The sequence below is a fragment of the Colletotrichum higginsianum genome, chromosome 3, assembly GCF_001672515.1.
Source record: "Colletotrichum higginsianum IMI 349063 chromosome 3, whole genome shotgun sequence".
NCBI classification, from domain to species: Eukaryota; Fungi; Ascomycota; class Sordariomycetes; order Glomerellales; family Glomerellaceae; genus Colletotrichum; species Colletotrichum higginsianum.
Window position 1 is genome coordinate 1829427 of NC_030956.1, and position 23738 is coordinate 1853164.

The window sequence follows — 23738 nt, forward strand, 5'->3', positions numbered from 1 at the left end:
GGGCCAGAATCAACCACGAACCAAACTTGTATATTCTACAGGGGAATGAAAGAGGAAAGAAGGGAAGAGCAAACCCTACAGAGTCTGCTTGCCGCGCGCGCGTGTGTCTTGTGTGAAGTCGATAGAATGGGAGGGAGTTTTCTGGTAGTGTGATCTCAATCAAATCCCATGTACCATCTTACCGCTCTTCCCAATGCCATTGGACCAACTCCACACGTTCTACGACCATCAACGACGCTGATGAATGGGCATCATGTGAATCAAGCAATTGAGTCAATTCTGTGGGGAAAATATTGGGACCTGCGTTCGACATTCGGGAATGTGACGTCTCGTTGCGTCCCAGTCAGCTACCTTCAACCGCAGTCACCGTGGCAATGTTTTCGTCGCTCACAGGGCACGGACGTGGCCACATTTCCTGCGATGAGTATTACTTCTTTTATTGTATCTAGCTCATCGGAAAGGCCAAAGCCAAGCATCACACCTTCCCACTCCCTCCATGGTATCTTTCACGCGGTCATCCATGACCTCAGTACATATAAACATGATATGGTCCTCTCCGGTGACCCCGACCTCAGTCCCAATTTGCACCAACCCCTTAGTCTCGAAGGTGGCCCCATCTACCGTTGGCCGGCGTGTTAAAGAACTGGAGGCCCGCAGCAGGCGTGCTCCCGGTCGACTCGTGAGGCGTGGGCGAAGTTCCTCTACTAGCCGAACCACCCGCGGCGCGTCCCGTTCTCGGGCTCATCATGCCCAGTCTCGGACTCCGGGGCACGCTCTGCTGCCTCGTCTCCCTTCGTCCGTTCTTAAGCGCCCGCAGCTCCTTCTCAATACGCGCAAGCTCCTTCTCGCGGTCTTTGGAGATGGCCTGGGTTTCGGCAATCTGCCGCTGCATCTCCTTGACCTGCTCTCCGGCGTTGACCTTCTGGACCTGCGCCAGACTACCCACCGCTGACTTCCGCAGTAAGTCAACCTGCTCCTTGAGCTCGCGGTTTTCCCGTGTCAATTCGCTGTTAGCGTGATTAGCCGTTTGATATGCATCTCTGGCGTATCCTAGCTCGCCATCACGGCTTTCGAGCTTCTTCTCCAACTCGGCAATCTTTCCCAAAGCTTTCTCGAGTTCCGCTGTCTTCTCCTTGTATGTCTCAGTGGCGACAGTGCCGGCATTAATCAGAGCCTCTTCGAGAATTGCACTCTTCTTCTTGAGTTCCTCTTCCAATGTTTTTGCCTTATCCTGCCAGACATGAGTCTCCTCCCAGGCTTTCCCCTCGTTTTGCTGAGCATCATCACGCAGAGATTCAAATTGGCTCCGCTCCCGAAGCGCGGCCATATGTCTTTCTTGTATGATGTTGATGGTTTTGTCATGGCTCTTAACCCTCTTTGCGAGATTGGTGATGTGCTTCCGAAGGTTGATCTCCAAGGTTGTTTTCTCCTCCAGCTGATGCTCGAGTTCAGAGATCTACAACGGTTACTTAGTATTGTCAGTGCTTACAAGAACAAGAGGCGTACCTTGGTTGACAAAGTGTCTAGGTAGAACTGAGTCGTTTGGACATGCACCCGGGATGGATCGGGGTTGAGGTGGCTGTGGACTGCCGCGTCGATGTCGCCAGAAACTTGTTCAGGTGAACGACTCACACGCAGGCGCTTAACGACTTGTTGCGACCCGTCATCCTAAACCCACGCATTAGTTGGCAGCTGTGTCTCCAAAAGAAAAACTCACGGCTTTGCGTTTCCGGGTCGATAGCTTCTCCGCTGAGGGAGGTATTTGGTTGTGGGACTGGGTGCTAGAGTAAAAGTCGAGAACGTTCGATGGAATAAGCTCAGGCTCCCATCCAAAGCCAGGGTCAGGGTCAATTGCTTGATTTGCGAATAGAGAGGCAAAGTTATCAATCATCTCGCCCTGTTCATCGTTGGCAACGAGAGCCCTTGCCTGGAACAAGGCGATAAGGAGTGCATTCTGCCTCTCCAAGCCCTCAAGCTCTGCTGGCATCATCAACTCGAGGTGCTCGATGGAGCACGTCGTCATGAGTCTAATCAGCATCGGCTTCTTGCCGCTCATCTCAGCCCACCGACTCAAGATGTCCGTTTGCAGGATGCCGTTGTCGAAGCCAATGACGACGTCGAAGTCGCTCAAATCGTCGACAAGGGGCTGTTCGCAATATACAAGAACGACAAGCAATGAATGCTCTTCCCTGCTTTCGAGCTCGTGCAGGCCCTTGAGAGAGTACGCCATGTCCCCGGTTCCGACCACGGCCTCGAGGTAACCGACAATGTTGATGTCGCGCACGACAATGAGAATTTTCTTGTGACTCGTCTGCAGTCGCTCAAGAAATCGACCGACGAAGAAGAATTTGCTGTTGGTACCCATGGCGTGCTTCTTGAGATCGACTGCCGATAAGGCGTCGATTGAAGGGCCATCGAGGGTCACAGGCATGTCGCAGATGTTGCGGAGCTGGTCAAACAGTCTTCCAACGGCTTCCACTGTAGCTTTGTCGGGCAAGCCCTCGTCGGACTGCAATGCGAGGTTGAATTGCTCGATTTCGCGCTTGTATGCCGTCATCGTGCTCAGATAGAGCGGGCGGATATTCGCCGGGAATGATACAGTTACCAAGTATTCGTTTTGATCTACCGCTGCCGGAGGGGCTGAAAGATATGGCTCCTCAACGTCCGGTGATGTCACGGTGCTCTTCCCTCCTGCCGTGGTATCGTCCTCCGGCAGCAACTCCAAAGGCTGATTATCATGCTGAAGTCCGGACAACGAAAGATCTGGCTCAATCGACCTGCTGATGTCTGAAGGCGAGATGGTGGTAGGGAGTTGGTCCGCGGACTCGGGGGGCATAAGATTGCCGGGGAAGATGTCACCCATACTGGCTGTTCGAAGCGCGTCATCGACCGGGGCCTCGATTGTTGGGCCAGAAGGGACGCTGGACAAGGCAGGCATTTCTGTGGATGAAGTAACCGGCTCTCCCATCCAATCACTAGAAATAGGGGGCTGCGAGTGGATGTGGATAGAGGCCGAGAATGCCTGATCGGCGGCGTCCGTCATGGAAGGGTCATCTTCGTGATGTTGCACCAGAACGGTTGTAGGACTGGCCAAGCCACCCTCGGTCAACGTTCCTTGTAAAGCAGCCTCCTGTATTCTCATAAGCTCTTCAATAGCCGAGAGCGGTTCGCCGCTTGATGTATCCATGGTGGAAGGTGGGTCTATGGGTTGGCTGCGACGCCCCCCGTCTTGTGAGTTATAGGGTGAAGAAAGTGTAGGTGGTGATCGCCTTTCAAAACACGTTTGAAAGCTGTCGGGATCTGAGTGCTCGTCCTCGTCTTCGTCACGTTGGGGTGTCGCAGACGATTGATTTAGCTGTCGACTGGAAATTTCGGCGTCAGAATCGTCGGGTCGAGAAGAGCCTGAACTAGTAGGTCCGGTGTTGAGACGCTGCTTTTGGGAAGGCTTGCGCCGGACAGTGTCAGGAATTACAGGGTCTTCAGCACTGCTGCTACTCAACCCAATCTGGCTTGCAGAAATGTCAGGTAGGGGCGCGACGACTTGCGCAAGTTGCGTGTTCTGACTGCGATCGTTCTGCGTGTCCGAACAAGCAATGATCTGCTCAGCTGCCCTCTCGTTTTCGATGCCGGCCAAGGGACTTGAATTACTTGCAGGGGCACCGTTGGATGACGAAGATGTCCGGGAAGGAAGAAGAAAATCCAAAGAAGGCTGTGTTTGGAAGACAGGCGTTCCGACTGCAGGCAGCCCTTGCCGGCAATGTACACCAGGCGACTGATTTGTTGAATATTCAGGTCGGTATTCTGTAGTAAGGTCGTCGATTTGATGCGATGGAATCGATCTGTCAGATACAGACGTTAATGAGGGGTTGCGATTGCGTGCGGCCTGTGACTGAGATGGGAGTTGAGTTGCTGGATGGGATGCCAGCTGAGACCGTGGTTGTGACTGTAACTGTGACTCTAACGCCAGTCCAGTCGGATGCTGATGCTTAGATGAGGTGGCTAAGGTGTCACCAAAAATTGGTTCCCAGCTTTGGCCAGGGCTGTTCTGTGTCAAAGGAATGTAACCTGACGACACTGAGTCCTGCTGACGGTTCTGAGAAGAGCGTGAAGGAGACTGCAAGGGGGTCCGGTGTACAAAGAACGGCGAGTGATGATCTGGTAAACCAAGAAGAGGAGCCTGGGAATCAGTGGTCTTGCTTAATGAGGACTGTTTTTGCGAATCGGGGATTTCGCGGTCTGTTTTGGCGCTCGCCTTGTTGCTGGTAGACGATGCTAATTGATTGCCAAATTCTTGCGAGTCTTGGGTGCCAAATGTCGAGTAATCTTGTGAGTCAGGAATGGTTCTTTGACTGAGGTTCTCAGTAATCACCACCTGGCTGTCTTCGTCCTCAAGGACTGATATAGGCTGAGAGCCAAGGGCGGTTGAGCCTTGAGAATCCGATACACTGATATACTCAGAGAAATCTTGTTCTACTTTAGAGGGAATCGCCACGAAGAAAGTCGAGTTGTTGTACAGAACATCCGATGCGGCATCCGTGTGGGCGAAAGAGTCTGATGAAAGCGTAGAAGGGGCCTCGCTAAGGAGCCTTCCCCTTTTTGGCGGGTTGAGGTTGTCTTCCGAGTTCCAGAGTTGCGAGTCGTCAGACTGAGAAGTTTGAGGTCTCTTTCGCTTGCGTGGCGATTGGATGGGCTGACTGCTATCAAGCGACTCGACCGCTGGAGTGTGCGTGGATGCGTCTTCGTTTTGAGCTCCTGACTCCTCAGGGTGCGCCGTGTGGTCCTCACGATAGAGTGTGTCGAGCTTCTTCCTCCAGTCGAAGATCGCTTTAGATGTAACGTCCTTGCTCAGGGTCTGTGTAGTGTCAGATTCACCCCGCGACAAGGGTCAGCAGTAGAATTACCCAAGTAGGACGGTATCGTTCGCCGGTGTCGGGGTTGTCTTCCCAGTCCACCAAGTACTCGATATCTGCGCCGCGCTTCCTTTCCTGAAGGATGTCCTTTATAATGTACCACTTCTCCGCGGGCTGCTTTTGGGGCTTCTTCGCGTGTTTCTTGTTATGGCGAGAACTACTCGGCATTGACAAGTCGCGATCCACCTCCAAAGAGGTGGTTGTTGTTGTGATGTATCTCGTAAGTCTGTCGCCCTCGGTTCGCGGCTTCGTGTTCTTTGTTATCTCGCTGCTTCGTAAAATGCGTTTCGAGTCGTGAGACGGGTCAAAGAGGTCTTGGAATGACCTACCCGGGTCGCAGTCGCAGACGAGGCTGCCGTTGTTATCGAAGCTCACGAAGCTCAAGCCGCCCGAGGAAGGAAGGACGAAGGCTCCACCAGCAGCCTGCCGTGGCTGAGAGCACCAGCCACAAGCTCAACCAATCAAACGACGCGGCTGTGGTCCGTTCTCGGGGCGCTCAACAGGGAAACCAAACAATCGACAGCCTTGTTTTGGAAGCTGCTCCAGTGAAGCTTCGACTAAGCTTCAGATAGGTAGATACTCTGTGGTCTTTACTAAACCACGGCAGAAACTGACCATTTAATGAGGACACAAGCAAAATGTTTGGGCCGGTGGACGGCTATCCAGCGCTGCCTTCACGATTCCCTACCTGCCAGCCACACTCTAAATAAGGCGCGGAATGCATCAGAGCCAGGCGTCAATGCACACGTGAAGCAGGTCATATAAACAGGGACGCTCGTCGGACATTCAAGATGCATCCCGCAACCAGTGCTACTGGCCTTGACGGAGTAGGTCCCAGCCGCGTCATAGCCCCCAAGGCATTATAAAAACAGCGCTGAAATTCTAGTCGTCGTTTTTATCTCATACCGTGGACCACATCATGTCTCTTTTGCTTGTGATATACACCGAGTCCCTGGTGACTCCGTTTCCCTCGCGCCGCAAGAAAATCAGAACTAACTTTTGTGATTGCTCCTCTATACGTAGCCCTTGCGAGCTCCTTGGAAGAAGAAGCGGACGATAAACACTTGCAGAGCTCCCATTAGCACGATCAAAGCGCACTGAATCATGCTAAAGTTGATGATGCGGCCCTCGGTGCTGCGAACAGTGCTGAAGTTTCGGTTCTCTCTGGTGCGGAAGTATTTCTGGCCCCTAGAGATGGTCGAGAGCTGACCGGAGAGCTTGAAGATGGTTTCCTCGAGAGTTGTGTGCTGTTCAGGAGAGGCGCCCTGCTTGGCGGGAAGCTGGGCGCGAACCTCGTTCTCAACCTGTAAGGAGCTCTGGTCAGCATTATGTACTGGATGGGGAATCGGGATGACGTACGGCAATTTCAAAGTCGACGAACTTCTCGGCGAAGGTGCTCATCTCGTTGTTAAAACAGAACTCGTAGTCGCCCAGCTGTTGGGCCGTGAAGACAAAGTCGCCCTGGCGCTCCTTAGCTCCATCCAGAATGATCTTGTTGCCCGGTCCCGTCACGACGTAGTCGACGTCGAAAGAGCCACCAGATTGAACCTATACATATGGTATTAGTATGTTGCCGACGAGGCAGATATCGCTGTCGACGTACGGCAAAGTAGAAAGCAATCTTCTCGTTCTCCTTCTGGGTCTTGGCGTAGAAGCAGGCCTTCTCGTTGGCATGAAGCTTGTAGGTCAATGCCGTGGCAGCCACCTGGGAAACGAAGCAGGCAAGAAGCCCGCAGGCGATAGCGGACACCCTCATGATGTGTTGCGTGGGAGTCTGTGGGGAGGGCGCGTGAGGGTATCGATCGTCGACTCTTGATGCAGGGGATTGTGGACAAGCTGTCGCCAAAAGAGGTCACTTAGAACGGGCCACGATTGAAAGTTCGGCGCGCGGAAAATTGGCGCCCGCTAAAGGTAAGGTAGCCCCTTCGGCCCCCTTGGCCCTTGAGCGGATGGTGCACGGACCAGCCCGGCCGAACGTAGCAGACAGCGAAGCTCTCTCCACAGATATCTACCTTACATTAGGTAGTTTGGAGTACGTACCGTGCCTTCTATCTGTAAGGTGGCCCCATTCAAGAGCTTACTGATGAGCGAGCTCCATCGTCACCAGCCACGCTCACATGTCGCACTTCCCAAGTGGCTTGTTATCGCGCGTTAGTGTTTCGGCGCGTATGGGGCCTTTCACTAATCAGTGACCTCATCTCTCCTAGAGGTCTGCTAAGCTATCACGTCACGTCTGGCAAAGCTTCCACCTCATACTTACCTACCTAACTTTAGAGGGCAGACTCACAGACTGCTCCTTCTATCGAACTTTCTTTCTTGCCTTTATCGAATTTCTGCTGCAAGGGGAGTAGCCCCTTCTCTTTTTAACCGACGCTCCCTACCTTACATAAATCTCCTTTCCGCCACCTACAACCAACGGGGATTTCTCTGCTTTGCACCTACCGATCTACTTATCCGCTCCAACGGAGCCACCGCACGGCGTCATGACGACTCAGACGCGCATAGCAACTACCTCTTCGATTGCTCTGAGAGCGGTCTCATACCTCTTTCTGAGATGGGTAAGTTATTGCAGTATGAACGTTTGCAATTGGGCACTAATTATTGGACACAACTCTAGTTTCCGGGTCCCGTAAGTTCCACTTATTCCCGAATACCCATACAACAAACCTGGCTGGCGCGTATGCTGATCATGGTGTAGGCTGCTGTACCCTTGAGCATCTTTGCGCTTTTTGCAGTCTTTGCACCTTCCTTCGTCTCAGGATACATCAGTGAACCAAAGTACGATGTTGTGGAGGAGGACGTCAATGTCACTGTGAAAGAGCACATCTCGGAAGGTGAACCAGTCAACGACCATGTCGCTGCTCAGGAGGTCCGGATCGAAGAGACCTTTACCGTCAAGGACAAGGCCAGTCCGTGGAAGACCCTTCTTTTTGGAACGCCTAGCTCTACCAGTCCTGTTCTTTCGGCTCTCACATTCCTAACCAATGTCATCTTGGTTGCGATGACTGCCGACTTCCTCCTACGCGTTCGTCACTATCATCCAGTCGACGATTTGTCATTTGTGCGTCTCGGCTACGTCTCACCTACCGAAGCCAAATTCGTTTTGCGCGAGCCCGATCAGACCAAAATGCCTGTTACTCTGGAGATTCACATCAAAGATCCGCAGCCGCCGTTCGACAACCCTCTTTGGCAAGTTGGCGGAGGAATGAGATACACGGACAACACAACGGACTTCACCACGACGCTCACCATCCCCCTGAAGCACTCGCAGCAGAGAGTTTACGAGTGGCGTACCTCCAACAATCACAGCGGCGAGTTCGTTGCGCCTCCGAGAGCGGGTCAGATGTCGACCTTCGCGGACAACAAGTTCACCTTCCTCTCGACGTCGTGCATCCTTCCACGGTTCCCTTACAACCCCTTCGAGCATCCCCTTGCCATCCCAGGCATGCGACATCTCGCCAATGTGCTGCCGAAGCTCCAGGCTCAGTTCATGTTGTTTCTAGGGGATTTTATCTACATCGATGTTCCCAAGCGTCAGGGCAAGAACGAAGAGGACTATCGCCAAAAGTACCGACACGTCTATGCCTCTCCGGACTGGGCTCCCGTTGCGCAGAACCTCAGCTGGATCCACGTGCTTGACGATCATGAGATTGGCAATGACTGGTCGTCCAACACAACGGGCGTGTACCGTGCAGCCATCGAGCCGTGGCATCACTACCAGGAGCTCGCAAACCCCCCTCCAGCGCGTGTTGCCGGAACTAGCAACCTCCGAAGAGAGGGTGCGACTTACTTTGAATTTGTTCAAGGGCCGGCAAGCTTCTTCATGCTCGACACCCGCTCATACCGATCCGACAACGACCTTCCCTTTGATAGCCCAGAGAAGACTATGTTGGGTGCCCACCAGCTTGAGGATTTCCTTGATTGGCTCAATCGACCAGAACCAAAGGGCGTAAAGTGGAAGATTGTAGCTTCGTCGATCCCACTAACCAAGAACTGGCCGATCAACCGCAAGGACACGTGGGGCGGGTTTTTGTTTGAGCGACGCAAAGTTCTCGAAGCGATGTGGGACGTGGGCGCAAGAGGCGTTGGTGTCATCGTTGTATCGGGCGATCGTCACGAGTTCGCTGCTACCAAGTTTCCCCCGCCAGCAGGTGGAAGGTGGCCCGAGACTGCTGCCGCGCACGAATTCTCGTGCAGCCCTCTGAACCAGTTTGCCTCGCCTCTTCCCAGCTACAGACAAAATGATGATGAGGACATTTCCCTAAAGTAAGTGCTGATGAGGGCGTATCTTGTTTCGTTAACTGACCCTTTGCCAGGTACATTCACTCTGGCAACTCTAAGTTCGGCTCTCTCACCATTGAGAACCTTGCCGAGGGGGAACAGAGCAGTCTCAAGTACAGCCTTTACATCGATGGTGAGGTGGCCTGGAATACCATGATTCTATCGCCTCCTCCGGTCAGCGGAGAGAAGACTTCGGCTTCGTTTTGGAACAAGTTGAAGGGAAATTAGATATACAGGATACAAGAGTTAGGGCAAGCACAACGCCTAGGACAAGAGACAAACGGGGAAATACACCTAGAGATTCATATGCATCTGACACCATTTTTTGTGCGATACCCTTCCAGCAGTTGAGACCGTACATGGATACCTGCGGTTTTGGATCGGCAACTGTCAGTACGTTACCACGGTTCTCTAGTTCGAACAATATGAAACGTAGACTCTTGCTGTGGAGCAGATGTATAATGGTCATGTGTCCACGTTTTTGATATCAGTGAGTTGTCTCAAACGAAGCTTCGGTGACACATGGGGTGCGACCCCGGAATGGGGCCGTGCCGGTCTGCGTGGATCGAACGCATGCGCCGACCGATGCCGCAAGTGTAACTTCCCCTATTGAGCCGGGGCGACCGTTCCATAGGGCATTCTTCAATCCGCCGGCTACTCACACCACGGAGCAATCTCAGTACTTGGCAGTTGGGTTCCCGAAAGAGGACGTCGTCATACAACTCAAAGGACCACTAGAGCCGAATGCCGGGTCCGGAGGGAGAGTAGCAGCTTCATCAACCAGGGCCACCTGCATACAAAGACGAAGCTGGCGCGAGTCTCTCAATGCTTCGTCTGAGACTTCCAGGAGCAATCATGCCGAGAAATCCGAATATATGGCAAGGTACGGGTCTGCTCTAAGACTGACTGCCTGTCTGTCCGTCTGGAAGACGGAAACTTTAAGAAAGGCGCGGGCTTCTGGTCATTAGCTGGCTTTAGATACGCCGCATATCTATAATATCACTGTCATCCCGTGTATCGAACTGCCCAGGTTAAGCAAACTCTCAAAGTTTACGTAAATCTCTCTGACGTCTTCCATATCGTTTCCTTCTTGATCCGTGCTAGATGCCTGAGTAAGCCCAGCTTTTCCGCCACGGCCTCGTCGCTGCCGTTTCTGAAGCACACGCACATACATACTTTGGACGAGGAGCCCTCACGTTCGGCGCGCCGCCCCGACATGAACTGTTGGCGAAAGCGCGGCCCGCGATGTATCAGGGATTCGGGCCGTCTACCCAATGGTCGCTTGTATCTGTTCAGAAACGGAACAACCGTGACGAAAAGCAAGCTTCGAGCAAAGGGGGAGTGCCCATAGGTAATCATTGTATATCGAGATACCGCCGAGTTCTTCGGGATGCTACAAAGGTCAAAACAAGGGCGGCACAGCGTCAGTCGTCATCATCGCCCTGGGTTCCAGCAAATAAGTGACTGGATCACCCATCAAGTGATTGTCCTCGTATCACGTCATGGCCAATCGAATCAGCCTTGATGAGCCTGGTGTCGAGCAAGAGAACGACGCTGGTGTAGTATAATTTGTTTCAACAAACTTTTCCCTCGCGGGTTTTCTGACATCCTCATGAATTTGGCCGCTCGCGTACTTACTCGAGGGAAAACGGGTAAGATAAGTGACGGGAAATAGGTCACTCGTCTCCTTTGTACTCGCCCTCATAAAGGGGCACATTTATCCGGAGGCGTCACTCCGCCCCATACTCCTTCAATAAAAATCCTGAAAGAATTGAGGATGGCGAGGTTGCAGTAGTCCTCTTCGTCTCCATTTGCTGATACAGACGGTATAGAATCGTCTGTTGCCCAGGATCCAGTGAGAATCAGATTCCTCTGGCCGGTCATGATAGCCACCCAAATTTCTTTGCATCGTGAGCACAGTAATGAAGCTATAAAGAGATAGAGATAGATAGAGAGAGAGAGAGATAGATAGAGAGAGAGAGAGAGAGAAATTGTAAGGTATAAACCCCCAATCCTAGCCCCTACACGCCCCGGATAGCTGGCGAAGGACAAGAAGGTCTTGGTGCTGGAGGATGGAGAATCGGCGACGCATTTCGTTTTCGTGCTGGTCAAGAACGCCGGGCCTCGAGCAGGGCGACACAGCTGCAGCTGATCAATAGCGCGTACTGGTGGACGAAGCGGGTGAGTGACTGAGCCGTGGGTGAAAGAACTCTGGACTAGCTAACGATTCCATAAAGGGAAACCAGACGTATTTCCACCACCTGGAAGCTCATGATGAGGCACATGCCCTTGTCCATGAGCTTGGATGGAAACAGCATCGCTGTGAAAGAAGAACTTGTACACGAATTAGGTTTCCCACGTCTTGTGACGAATTTTGCATGGTTAAATTGCACGACTGAGCAAAAAAGAAAAAGAGAAGAAAAAAAAAAGGGGGGGGGGGGGGGGGGGGGGAGAACTTCATGACGGCCGTTGTCCCCAGTTCCAAAAGTAATCGAACCCGATCCGGACGCCGTTCTGTTCGATATCCTGTTCCATCTCCCTCTCGATGCGACTGACGTCTTCCATCGTCCGAACCGTCTCCTCGCCGCCGTCCTCGACCACGGCTGCTAACGCCGGCTTGACCAGCCGGACGAGCGCCGTCGACGCCTTTTGCTGGATCGATTCGTCCGCCGCCCACGAGCTCCATACTCTTTGCTCGCAGTTCCGGAAGCCGAGGCCCCGGAGCTTCTTCAAAAGTGCCGCGGGCATCCTACGACCCACATGTCAGCCAGCGAAGCGTTGTTGGACCGGCACGCGGGCAGGGAGGACGCGTTGGTCATACAGCGCGAGGAGGCCGACTCACAGACTGTCCCGTCCGACCCTTGCGTCGTGCTTAACGCAAGCCCACCAGAACTCCTCGTACGCCCTGCTCGGCGGGAACGCCCTGATGAACACATCTCCCGTGTCCTCCCACAGAAGCCAGCCGCCCGGCTTCAAGAGGTCGTACAGGTTCGCCAGGACCGCGTCCCAATCCCCAGCCTTCAGCCCCAACGCGAGAAGCCTCACGTGAACGAGATCGAAGGTGCCCTGAAGCTCTGGGGGAAACGGCTGCAGCACGTTTTGCTCCAGGAAGTCCAGCCGCGGCTGCTCCGGCCGCAGGGGCGGGGACGAGGGCGGCGGCGGGATCGGCGGCGTGGGCGGGCGCGGCGGGAACTTGGACTTGTCGAGGTCGAAGCCGAACAGCTCCGAGTGCGGCGGGAGGTCTTCGACGAGGGAGGTCAGCCAGACGCCGCTGCCCGTTGCGACATCGGCGATCCGGGGGCGGTCCTGGGACTGGAGGGACGAGAGGATATGAGACGGCAGAAGGTCGACGGTGAGAGGGGTCCAGATGTTGAAGTGGTTATAGGCGAGGCGCTCGAGCTCGTCGTCAACGCTGCCGCGGTTGAGGTTGTAGATGGTGTTAGTCCAGGAGGCCATGGAGGCATCAGGGGCGTGTTCTGTCATGCTGGATTCGCTGTCACGTCCTTGGGTGATCTGCTTTGATGTTGGTCTATGTCACGATTACCAAGTGATGCGGATGATTCAGAAACACACTTTGAGTCCTCTCAGAGCTCGGGAGTTGCATTCTACTTATAAACATGGACTGCAGTCTATGGATTGGCCGAAAGTCGGCAAGGTTCATGACGACACAACCATCAAGCCCGCCGGTTTCTTGCCTTATTCTTTCATGCATGAGATGGTTCTCGGCAGTTGTGAAAGGATCGTTCCCATGATTGGACAGTCAGAGTAGAGTACCTGTAAGAGATATCAATGTGTGAATTAGTCCGAACATCCCGACGTGCCGGAGGATGCGCTGGGCCCCATCCCAACCCAGGCCTTGGACCATCGCATCGGCTAACCCCCCCTCTCATCACAACTCTAATCTCCAATCCTCGACCCCTCTCTTCATGGAACACCCCTAGGTCAGGGACTGGTGAAGCGAAACGGTGGATCATGCGGGGCATAGGTTCCGGTGTTTTATTCCGCCAACCCAGCCTCGGAGTTGGGCACACACCAGAGGGGAAACATGTTGTTGACGAAGTCGCATTTTATTATTCGAATCCCAGGGTCTGTTTCATTGCCCATTTCCCTTTCCATGATCACTCTGACCAGCTGGACCTTGGAGAAACCTCCACTTCGCTGTTCAAGGAACTCCAATGAGACGACGTGCTGCTCCGTCTTGCCTCGCTAGAGTCCTCAACGACGATGCCACTGTCGCGCTTGTACTGAGATTCATCACGAGGCTTCGGTGGATCTTCGCAGTTCGTCTCTTTCAGAAGGACTCCATAGACTCTTGCGTTCTCACTCTCGAGATCCACCAACTGGCTGTTCGCAAGGATGTACCTCGGTACGATCACGAGGTTGACGACGGGATTGGTGCTCGGTTTCTCGATCGAGGGGCTTTTGAAAACCAGGCCAGTCACAGCTTGGAATAGGCCGCGTTTCTGCCCTGCCTGTTGCACCCCGGGGTGGTCTATATCCTCGAACCTCAGTGCGCCGGAAGACGGACGAGGCAAGGGATCAGGAACGGCGAGAGTTTCATGACGCACCTCGGCCTCGCCGGGCTGCGTGGCAGCGGTAGAGGCGTTGTTCGTGGGAGGCGATTCGGGTACCACACGAACACCATGGGGTCCGTGGGCGGCTCCGCGTTTCCTTTGGGGTTGCGGCCTCGGGCCATGCAAGTTTGGTATGGAGTGGCCGGCCTGCTGGCCACTCGGCAGGTAACGGCCCGATGTGGCCCAGGCTGGGGAAAATGGTCCCTCCCTAGCGGGTGCCGGGCTCTGGTCGGCTGCTTTCTGGATCCTCAAAGGGGCAACTGTCAGGCCAGCGGGCTGGCCAAGATTAGCCCACGCCGACCCGGACGGCGTTGTCGCCGGCAGTTGGGAGGTTCTCACATGCACGGGTTGCCGGGTACCGGAGTCCAAACTAGTGGACCGGATCGAGGCGGAACGCGGCTCTTGCCCGATGCCACCCTGGCGGCTCTGGTTTTCCGGAGAGCACCGGGCTCCGTCGGCCGGTTCGGCGGTCACACCAGACGACCCGTCTCCGGCGGCTGTCGTCTGATGGGCCTCTCTCGAGACCTGCCGACCCTCGCGGTGCAGTGGGCGTGGCCCGTCGAAGCTGTGGCTTCGCTGACCAGTATATGACTCGACGGGGGTTCGCTGAACGCTAGATTGACGCTGTATTGAGGGGCTCACATGGACGGCTCTCGGCTTGGGTTCTGGTGGTGGCTGCCTCCGTCTCTGTCCGGGCACCAAAGCGGTTGGTACTCGACGGGGAGACGCATCCCCGAGATCGGCTAGAGGCCTGAATTTGAGAGGGGCAGGCGGCCGTTGCTCTCGTTGCTGATGAAAAGAATGTTGCTGCGGCTGTTGTTGTTCTCGTTGCGGCTGTTCTTCATGTTCAGTCCGGCTCTGCGGTGGCGGCTGTGGCCGTATGTGAGACAGCGTGGGAGGTTCTTGCGGGGGTTGCTGGTATTGATGATGACGCTGCTGCTGCTGTTGGTGACGGTATTCCCGTTGATGGTGCTGCTGGTGATGATGCTCCTGACGCTCCTGATGTTGATTCTGCGCAGTATACTGACTCTGCTGGCTCTGCTGGCCTGGCTGAGTCTGAGTCGGTTGATTCTGCTGCTGGTAACTGATCGGCAAAACTATAGAATGACCCCCGACCTGCGGCACCAACGGCGCCGTCACCGTCGTGGCGATGCCCGTCAGCGGCAGCGGAGGGGGTGTCACGGCCTCGGCGACGCACCGTGTGTGGCCCCGGCAGTAGCGGACCAGGTGCCCGACCATCCAGAGCCCCAAGAGAGCGCAGACGACACCGGCGAAGGAGATGGCCAGGTTCTCGGGGATGGGCGCCTTTACGCCGATGCTGTAGACGAGGGCGATGACGGTGAAGATGATGAGAACGAAGACCGTGGCCAGCGGAAGGATGACGCAGGTGCAATCGTGGATGGCGCGGTCTGGCGTTGGCGGGGGCATCTTGTGACGTGGCGGCTTCCAGGGACAGTTGATCCAAGGCGCTTGAAGCCAACTCGACTTGGGAGATGGGGATGCTTGGCCCTAACCCCCTGGTGAGTTCATGGGCCGTTGATATACACCAGATACCAAAGTCCTACGTCTCGACGGAGCCGAGTGACACGGCCTTGAAGACGCGAGAAGGCTTTAGCCAGCAGGAGCAGTCAGACGAACTCTTGATCTCATTCTAGACCCCCAAGGCCTTAGTACTGTACAGGGCGTGTCTCATCTCTCCATAAAAGACATGTACGACGACATACATATACACACAAAGAAGACAGCAAGACAAGCTGTCTGGGGAGAGATACGCGATACCCCCACCCCCAAGGCTCTCCTCATGGACGCCGGTAGGGCTCGTAGTGGGACCGCGGCCTTCTAGCCTCCCCCTCTGGCCGTACGTTCCAAACGCTGAAGGAAACAGGCGTGGCGGGGAGCTCGACGGGGACGGTGTCTCCTATGGACTCCGGGCTGTAGTGCCTGAAGGCGGAGTGCGAGTGCTTCGGTGGCGCCTTCATCTCCATCGTATAGGCCGGCGGCGGCGAGTTGTACCGCGGCAGGGCCACGTCTTGCTCGGAACCCTGTTCGCGGAGTTGCTGCCAGGGCCGGAGGAACCGTACGGCGGCAACCTTTTCGGAGATGGAGCGCCGCTTGAGCCAGAGGAGACACGTCAGCCCGGCGACCGAGGCAACGGCGGCGACGGTGGTGCCTGCGATGATGCCCCCTGAAATCACATTTCCGGTGGAGGCGGCTGCAGCGGGTGTCGTCTCTGATGGTCCAGCGGGCGAGGGTGTTGGATGCTCCTGGCCCAGGCTGGCTGATGGCGGCGACACCGCGGGAACCCTCTCGGAGGGTGCCGTAGTCGTTGATACCCGCGTCGCGGTCTGCGTTCTTGGTGTCGCGGTCTTTGTCCTTGTCGTAGGCAAGACCGAAGCGCTGGTCTGAGACTTCTGGTCCCTAACCAAGACACAGGCAGAACCGCCTCGGCAGGTGTAGCCGAATGGACAACACCGACTACCGCACGAAGGCAACGATTCCATCAGTTTGGTGGTGTGAATGGGGCTCGCGGGGTTTTTGATGATGTCCTGCGCGGTGATGTCGCAGATGATGGGCGAGATGGTATCGCATGACGCTCCCTCTGGACAGCAGAGGGCCGTGGTCTTCTCTGCCAAGACCAGACAAGTCGTGTCGCTGGGACAGCAGAAGTAGTCTGCCATGCCATTGCCGCAGGCATTGTATCCCTTGATTGGGCAGCTGGCGTTCGGCCGTGTTGTTCTTGGTGTAAGTTGGCGTGTTTCGTAGGTTTCGAATGTTGTCCGTGACTGGGGCTCGACTTCAAGGGCGGCGCAGGCCAGATGATCACGGCAAATGAGCCATACAATGACGCATAACTGTCGCCAACTCATTTCTGAGTTCATTGTATTGATGACAACAACGAGGCAAAGATAACGAAATAAAGAGAGCACGGCAGAAAAGAAGGCGTTCCCAAGTACACAAGACCAACATGATGGAACTCGGGAAAACGCCACTGGGCGAGATGAGGTCCAGCGGCCATTCTAGTATATCAATATCTCGTCCTCTCCTCCCCCCACCCCTTGCGATCTTCGACTTCGAAGACGAAACGACACCGTTGGTTCCAAATTTTCGTTGGACCAACCGTAGGCCAGACTCTGCCGCGAACGATGGGTTTGATGCTCTGCGAAGGCCCATCGCAACTGCTCGTCGCCAAGCGCAGCCAATCAGACGAGACGTCTACGCGCGACACAAGCAACGAACGGCCAACGGCCAACATCAGCCCGCAGGAGACGAGACAGCAAAGAGGAGTGCGGGCAGGCATCTGAACCATTGTGTCGGTGCCGTCTGGGTCATGTGAGTGGACAGGAGAGCAAAAGGAGAGGGCACCCCATGCCCGGTTGGGCTACTTCGAAGGATGAGCCGACAAACAATGGGAGGGAGGGAGAGAGAGATCGGCTGCCCTTGCGGCGCTTGTTTTTCTTCTTCCGAGGACCAGAGGAGACGTTTTCGTTTACCACGATGCAGGTCCCAGAATTTGGGTGGATGCCGATGAGGAAGGAGAGACAGCCGCAGACCCGGGGGAACGGACCAGGCGGTTATTCCACTGGAGCTGGACAAGCTTGGCGTGTGCCTGGTTTGGAGGCAAGCCAGGGCCTCGAAGAGCGGTCTGGAGGAGACGACTAGACGCAGTGGGCGAAGCGAGCCATACTTGACGGCCTGGCGAGCATGCCGGTGACGCCAACGCCAGAGGAGGAAATGCCGTACAGATCGGCAAAGAGACAAAGAAGCTGGGAGCTGGTGGGTTTGGATCCTGGCGGATGTTGCCAAACGGAAGTGGATGAAGCCCAAAGAAGGCAATTGAGACACACTATGCCGAATTAAAGACCGCATGCTCCATCGACAGCCTCTATTGCACCGAGAGGCAAACAGCCTGAAGGCATAGGGGCATAGTGACGTGGCTCGCGATGCATCATCGCCATGGAACCATGTTGGGGGCCGAGACCTGCTCTGGATGCACTCGGACTGTTCTGACTTTTGACTGCCGGTTCTTGTTTGTATGGCAATGCGAGATGAGGGCAAATGGGTTCGAAAGTGTAGTAGCTGACCGTGACGACTGGGACCAAGCCCGGCGACGATATCCCTGTGTCACCGGAGACAGTCCTGGTGGACACGAACCCCAGCGGGGCGTCTTGCCGAGGTACTCGCCGGTGAGGTAGGCCGACTCCGGTAACACACGGCTTTGACTCTTCTCCCGTGTTGTGGCAGATGGACGTCCCAGCGATTTGTATCCGCAGTTGCCGAACGAGGCGACGTATCTCTCTGTCCAGCCAAGAAGGTAGTGGTGCATTTGATAGTAGCCGTTTTCCCAGGTCGAGACGACGGTTCAGCGCCCGACCAGTCTTTGTCCCGTTCTTTCAGACTCCTGAAAGACACCACGGTTCGACACAAGGGCGAACCAGACAAGGCTTCGTTGTCCCCGAAGAGTCGACGCGACAAGAAAACAAAGAGGTTTGCAGGGATTGACTAATGGACGGATGAATTGGATGCTGTGTCGCGGATCATCGGCTGATGTCAGTGGGAAAGGAAGGGCAGAAAGAGAGGAGCAACTGCACATCTTGGGCGTCTTCCAGAACATCTGGAGGGGCAGAGGCAGAGGCAGAGGCAGAGGCAGAAGTAGAGTGGGCCCGTAGGTACCCACTCCCCGTCTATTACCCCCCGATCCCAAGAGCCCGTCTCGTTTCTCAAAACGACAACCTGGAATCCTCCCAAAAGACATCCCGGTCCAACTCTTTCCTTCTCCCCTTGACCAACTTTGCCATCCATCTTACAGAGTTCCCTCCTACATACGCATCCCTCCAAAAATAGCCCATTGTAAAGATCCCCATTGCAGGAATGCTTCCTCTAAGGAACATCGGCTCCCGAGCCGCCAGGTATGTGCAGTATGCGTTCTGATTCGCAGTCAACAACAAAAAAGGAAATACTGTCTCAAAAAGTCACACGTGAAGGTCTCACACTCTATTCTTTTCCCCCCCGTCTAGGCGCGCCACTGCATTCGGAGCAGCAACACCACCCAGCATCAGGGCCTCCTTTCCTTCCGGTCCTGCAAGGCATCTCTCCGCATCCGTTGCTTCCCAGTCCCGGCATCAGCTGAATGTGAAGATCGCCACGGACGGGATCCAAGTTGATGGTCTGGCCGACGGTTCCCCTGTCCGTAGATCGACGCTGTAAGTCGGCCGCCCTTGCCCTGCTTTCTCCCCCGGTTCCGGGTGACCGGCGGCCCTTATTAGGACGTGTTGGCGTCACATACACATATACACACACACTCTCGCTCCCTCGTGGGACATCCCAGCTAACACGTAAACCCCCCTCATGTAGCCCGCACTTTTGGTTAAGGTATGTATGCGACACGGGTTACCTGTAAACACACACAAGAAATCCGTTTCGATTGACATCTCCCCTCCCGTCCAGAGACAATTGCCGTTGCAGCCAGTGCGTGAATCAAGACACATCGCAGAGAAACTTCGACACATACTCCGTACGCCCCTCCCATCCTTTGTTTTCTTCTTTTTTTTTCTTTTCTTGCTGCAACCCCGAAACCCGTCTCGCTCTCTGACAGTAAGTATAAAATTGTAGATCAGTGAAGATGTTCGTCCTTCCGACATCAAGTCGGAAAAAGAAGGGATCCGCGTGACTTGTAAGTCGCCTTTGAATGCTTTCCCATGCCTCGAACCTACCAACTGACTCGGAGTCTCAGGGAAGCAAGACGGTCACAAGAGTTTCTATCCCTGGCACTTCGTCAAGCATTACCTGCAGAATGACCACCGCAGCCCGGAGCAAGTCAAGTAAGGGGGGGGGGGCCCTCGTTAGTCTACAGGTTCAACGCCGCTGACATCCCCAGCTACCACTTTTGGGGCTCCGATATTGGCAGCAGACGCCCCGTCGTCGACTACAACCACCTAATGGCCTCGGAGGATGAATCGGGCATCGCAAAGTTGACCAATCTCATCGTAAGAAATTGCCGTGTTCGTACGGATATACAAGCAGTGGCCGACTGACTTCTGGCAGCGCGAGTATGGCTTTGCTTTTGTCGACGGGACCCCCTTCGAGACCCCCGAGCCGACCCAGCGTGTTTTGGAAAAGATTGCCTTCATCCGTGAGACGCACTACGGCGGCTTCTACGACTTCATCCCCGACCTTGCCATGGCCGACACTGCCTACACCAACATCGCCCTCCCGGCCCACACGGACACTACCTACTTCACGGACCCGGCCGGCTTACAGGCCTTCCATATGCTCTCCCACGAGGCCCCGCCGGGGCAGGAGCCGCCCAAGGACGGCAAGCTGGGAGGAGAGTCGCTACTCGTCGACGCCTTCCACGCCGCCCGCATCCTACTGAAAGAGGACCCCAAGGCGTATGCCATATTGTCGAAGGTGCGCCTGCCATGGCACGCAAGCGGCAACAAGGGCATCACAATCTCCCCCGACAGGCGGTACCCCGTGCTCGAGGTCGACCAGGAAACGGGCCAGCTGCAACGGGTGCGGTGGAACAACGACGATCGTGGGGTTGTGCCCTTCACCGAGGACGTTTCCCCGACCGAGTGGTATGCGGCAGCCCGCAAGTGGGATACCATTCTTCGGCGGCGTGACGTCGAGTACTGGGTACAGTTGAAGCCCGGTCAAGTTTTGAGTGAGTAGAAGCCATTTCCGCGTCCGTCGATGGGTGTGGCTAACAACGAGACTTTTAGTTTTTGACAACTGGCGAGTGATGCACGGCCGGAGTGCTTTCGAGGGAAGAAGACGCATTGCCGGTGCCTATAGTGAGTCCCCAATGAAGCATCCCGTCGAGTGAGTGAGCGGCTGCTGAACAGGTTCTGCCAGTCAACCGAGATGATTTCATCTCTCGCTGGAGAAACACAAACTTTCCCCGCGAGCATGTCCTAAACCAGGTTGTGGGCTGAAGAGAAAGGAAAAGACGAGAAGACGAAGAAGAAGTACAGGAAAGCATGACGAGGCGCATGAGGTATTGAGGTTTCGCAGAAAGTTGTGTCTGGCGCATAGCGTGGAAGAGGGTGCAATGTTACAAAACGAAGGCGGGAAAACATCGTGTATTGAATCGCGCCGTCGTGTTGACTGGGCTGTCTCTTCTCTGGCGGGGCTTGTGTGTGTGTGTGTGTGTGCCTGCATTCCCCTGTATCTAAGCGGCTGTAAGTAGAAGCGCGCCAGTCGAGTCAAGGCGGAGATCGCCCTAAACCCCCGACGGCCCCGCGATTCAGGCTTCCCCAGGTCCCTGGCACACTGAGCATTCCGTGGTAAAATGGTCGTTTCGCATGTTGGATATGGCCCGATCTGGAGTAATACCACCCGAGTAGCCCCAAGACGACCCCCGTGGCATTGGCATTGGCACCAGCTCCCCCACACCCCCGCCGGCGCCCGAGGGGTGAAGAAACACATGCGACACATGCAAAGGTCGTCCCCCAAGGAGGAACTTCTCTAGTGCTGTCCGTCTTCAGGGTCAATGACGGGCCATGATGCTCATTGAGACACGCCCACAATCCGATCTAGCGCATAGCGGCAAGGCATCCGCGTCACCTCGCTCGAGATTGTGCCGGCGCATGAACCAGGGGAGCCATAGCCGCGGCGCGCCAGTTATGCTAGTATTAGTATTGGTCCCTCCCTCGCCGCCCCGTAGAATCATCGTCGCGTGGGATCCTCAGCATTGTAGGGTGCGGTGAAGCTTTTCTCCCTGGAACCCTGTCGCGCGTTTGTCCAAAAAAGAAAGGGCCTCTTGCGGCATATTCTCCTTGCCGTCGATATAATGTTCGGCTCCATCCTCCGTGCTGTCGTCTCGCGGCCTCGAGTCATCACTTGTGTCCCCCGTATCGCGACCGCCAGCCGAACCGCCAGATTCCAGCCCTTCTCGACGACCATCGTAACCATGGCAGACATGAATGACGGCGCTTTCAAGCACGACGCCACCGTGCCCCCATCCAGCAACCGTGTGCTGCCCTTGTTCTCCCTCAAGGGCAAGACGGCCATCGTCTCTGGCGCCGGCGCCGGCATTGGCCTGCAAATCGCCCACGCCTATGCCGAGGCCGGTGCCAACGTCGCCATCTGGTACAACAACAACAAAAAGGCTCTGGACCGCGCTGCCGAGATCGAGAAGGAGTACGGTGTCAAATGTACGTACGTTGAGGTGGCTCAGAGACCTGGTGTTCGATCACTAACATGCTTACCACCGTAGGCAAGGCGTACCAGGTCAATGTCACCTCCCACCAGGAGATACAGGAATCCGTCCAGCAAATTGTGTCTGAATTCAACGGACGTCTTGACATCTTCGTTGCCAACTCGGGCATTGCATGGGAAGAAGGCCCCTTGATCGACGGCCCAATGGATGTCGCCGACAGAGTCATGGCCGTCAACGTCAACGGCACCATCTACTGCGCCCAGGTTGCCGGTGAGCACTTCCGCCGCCAGAAGAAGGAGGGCACGACGCTCGACGGTAAGAAGCTCGAGGGCTTCACCTACGGCAGCTTCATCGCGACCGCCAGCATGAGTGCCCACATCGTCAATGTGCCGCAGTCGCAGTCGGTGTACAATTCGTCCAAGGCGGCCGTCATCCACCTGTGTAAGTTCAGTACTACGGGCTGTTTGGGTGACTTCAGCTGATACGTTAACTAGGCAAGAGTTTGGCCGTCGAATGGGTTGATTTTGCCCGCGTCAATACAGTCTCGCCTGGATACATCAAGACGGAGATTTCGGCTTTCGCCGGAGCCGAGGCCAAGAAGCAATGGAAGGATAAGACTCCCATGGGGTGAGTAGATGCCCATGGCGCTGATGAGAAAAGCTCCGTGCTGACCAAAAGTAGACGCGAGGGAGAACCCGGCGAGCTCAAGGGCGCGTATCTTTACCTCGCCTCGGATGCGGCCTCGTACACCACCGGTTGCGATCTGGTCGTCGACGGAGGATACTGCTTACCTTGAAGAAACGGAGGATGATACCCCTTAGAGATGGAGGATGATGGAGAACGTCATGGCGGCGACCCTGCAAGGCCTTCCCGGATGCTACTTGGTGGGCCGAAAAGCTGAGCAAGAACTTTTGGTTGTTAGTCGGATCGTTGGCTCAGAGGCTGTAACGGCAGTTGAACACGAGCCAGATCGAGGGCGAGTTCGGATTCAGAAGTGGTCAGAAACTGACTGAAGACGCGATCAATTGATAGTCGAGGAACTCCAGTACCCTACATAGATATGCGGAGGTAGGAGAGAAGCCAGAAGCACACGATGGATGACAACAGAGATGATCCAACGCACAGCTTTCCTTGCGGTCCAGAACGGGTCTCACAAAGTAATCTTACATGCATTATTGATGACAAGCCTAGAGTAGGGTCGGATTGTGTCCAATGCGCGTCGTTGTTTCTTGCTGGCTGCCCATCGAGAAGCAAAGTGGAAAAAGAGCCACTGGATGAGGGGGAGGGGGGGAAGTTCGCGAGGTACGTACCTGTCCCTTCCCGGCGAGGTGGGGGGCAGAGGAGGCAACTGGGCGCCTGTGACAGGCTGCAGCTGCTTCTCGCCTCTCGGACGCGAGGGGAACCAAAGGGACTAGGTAGGTAAGTCGAGGTACATCCAATCCACGCAAGACTCTCGCTAGGAGTGGTGTACAGTCACTTCCTCAATGCGCCGTCCGCGGGTCTTTGGCGTCTGCCACCTGCCAATTCATCTGAGGTGTGCGTGCGTGCCAGCGAGCTCCAGGTTACCTTGGCAGTCCGCCGTCGTAACAGCGGCATCACCACCAAGACACAGTTGGGAACAGGAAACAGGCGGGTTGGTGGATCCCCGGGTCGCTGACAGAAGTGTCGTTTGATGCTACAGCATCAGTGGCTGGCCGACCATGCCCCCCCAAGCGGAGGTGCCCAGCGAAAACCAGCTCCCTCCTAGCAAGCAACCAATGCACTCTACAGCGAGTGAGCGAGAGACGCCTCCCGCGCTGCTAGCGCAAGGCG

At 55.4% G+C, this 23738-nt stretch overlaps 9 protein-coding genes across 9 annotated transcripts; 4 read left to right on the top strand and 5 right to left on the bottom strand.

Annotated features, from left to right (window-relative positions):
* Positions 1-595: 595 nt before the first annotated feature.
* CH63R_04118 (Endosomal cargo receptor) lies at positions 596-6666 on the bottom strand (the record flags this gene model as incomplete). Its single annotated transcript, XM_018299093.1, has 7 exons — positions 596-1456; positions 1507-1668; positions 1718-4852; positions 4902-5342; positions 5930-6214; positions 6270-6458; positions 6514-6666. The coding sequence occupies 7 exons, from the start codon at positions 6664-6666 to the stop codon at positions 596-598; spliced, it is 5226 nt and encodes a 1741-aa protein (XP_018160339.1).
* Positions 6667-7393: 727 nt separating this feature from the next.
* Positions 7394-9419, top strand: CH63R_04119 (PhoD-like phosphatase; the record flags this gene model as incomplete). The annotated part of the gene is made up of 4 exons (XM_018299094.1): positions 7394-7468; positions 7528-7539; positions 7609-9176; positions 9227-9419. The coding sequence occupies 4 exons, from the start codon at positions 7394-7396 to the stop codon at positions 9417-9419; spliced, it is 1848 nt and encodes a 615-aa protein (XP_018160340.1).
* A 2229-nt stretch (positions 9420-11648) lies between these two features.
* Positions 11649-12674, bottom strand: CH63R_04120 (Methyltransferase domain-containing protein; the record flags this gene model as incomplete). Its single annotated transcript, XM_018299095.1, has 2 exons — positions 11649-11940; positions 12034-12674. 2 exons carry the CDS (start codon positions 12672-12674, stop codon positions 11649-11651), a joined length of 933 nt encoding a protein of 310 aa, XP_018160341.1.
* A 635-nt stretch (positions 12675-13309) lies between these two features.
* On the bottom strand, positions 13310-14496 carry CH63R_04121 (uncharacterized protein; the record flags this gene model as incomplete). The annotated part of the gene is made up of 2 exons (XM_018299096.1): positions 13310-14330; positions 14408-14496. 2 exons carry the CDS (start codon positions 14494-14496, stop codon positions 13310-13312), a joined length of 1110 nt encoding a protein of 369 aa, XP_018160342.1.
* A 12-nt stretch (positions 14497-14508) lies between these two features.
* CH63R_04122 (Developmental regulator flbA) lies at positions 14509-15193 on the bottom strand (the record flags this gene model as incomplete). Its single annotated transcript, XM_018299097.1, has 2 exons — positions 14509-14849; positions 14875-15193. The coding sequence occupies 2 exons, from the start codon at positions 15191-15193 to the stop codon at positions 14509-14511; spliced, it is 660 nt and encodes a 219-aa protein (XP_018160343.1).
* A 371-nt stretch (positions 15194-15564) lies between these two features.
* On the bottom strand, positions 15565-16644 carry CH63R_04123 (uncharacterized protein; the record flags this gene model as incomplete). Its single annotated transcript, XM_018299098.1, has 1 exon — positions 15565-16644. One exon carries the CDS (start codon positions 16642-16644, stop codon positions 15565-15567), a length of 1080 nt encoding a protein of 359 aa, XP_018160344.1.
* An 86-nt stretch (positions 16645-16730) lies between these two features.
* CH63R_04124 (uncharacterized protein) lies at positions 16731-17099 on the top strand (the record flags this gene model as incomplete). Its single annotated transcript, XM_018299099.1, has 1 exon — positions 16731-17099. The coding sequence occupies one exon, from the start codon at positions 16731-16733 to the stop codon at positions 17097-17099; it is 369 nt and encodes a 122-aa protein (XP_018160345.1).
* A 1535-nt stretch (positions 17100-18634) lies between these two features.
* CH63R_04125 (Trimethyllysine dioxygenase) lies at positions 18635-20700 on the top strand (the record flags this gene model as incomplete). The annotated part of the gene is made up of 10 exons (XM_018299100.1): positions 18635-18672; positions 18781-18949; positions 19118-19135; positions 19233-19277; positions 19376-19436; positions 19497-19584; positions 19641-19749; positions 19808-20429; positions 20488-20559; positions 20621-20700. The coding sequence occupies 10 exons, from the start codon at positions 18635-18637 to the stop codon at positions 20698-20700; spliced, it is 1302 nt and encodes a 433-aa protein (XP_018160346.1).
* An 857-nt stretch (positions 20701-21557) lies between these two features.
* CH63R_04126 (Short-chain dehydrogenase) lies at positions 21558-22722 on the top strand (the record flags this gene model as incomplete). The annotated part of the gene is made up of 4 exons (XM_018299101.1): positions 21558-21921; positions 21984-22367; positions 22421-22553; positions 22608-22722. The coding sequence occupies 4 exons, from the start codon at positions 21558-21560 to the stop codon at positions 22720-22722; spliced, it is 996 nt and encodes a 331-aa protein (XP_018160347.1).
* Between the last annotated feature and the right edge of the window lie 1016 nt (positions 22723-23738).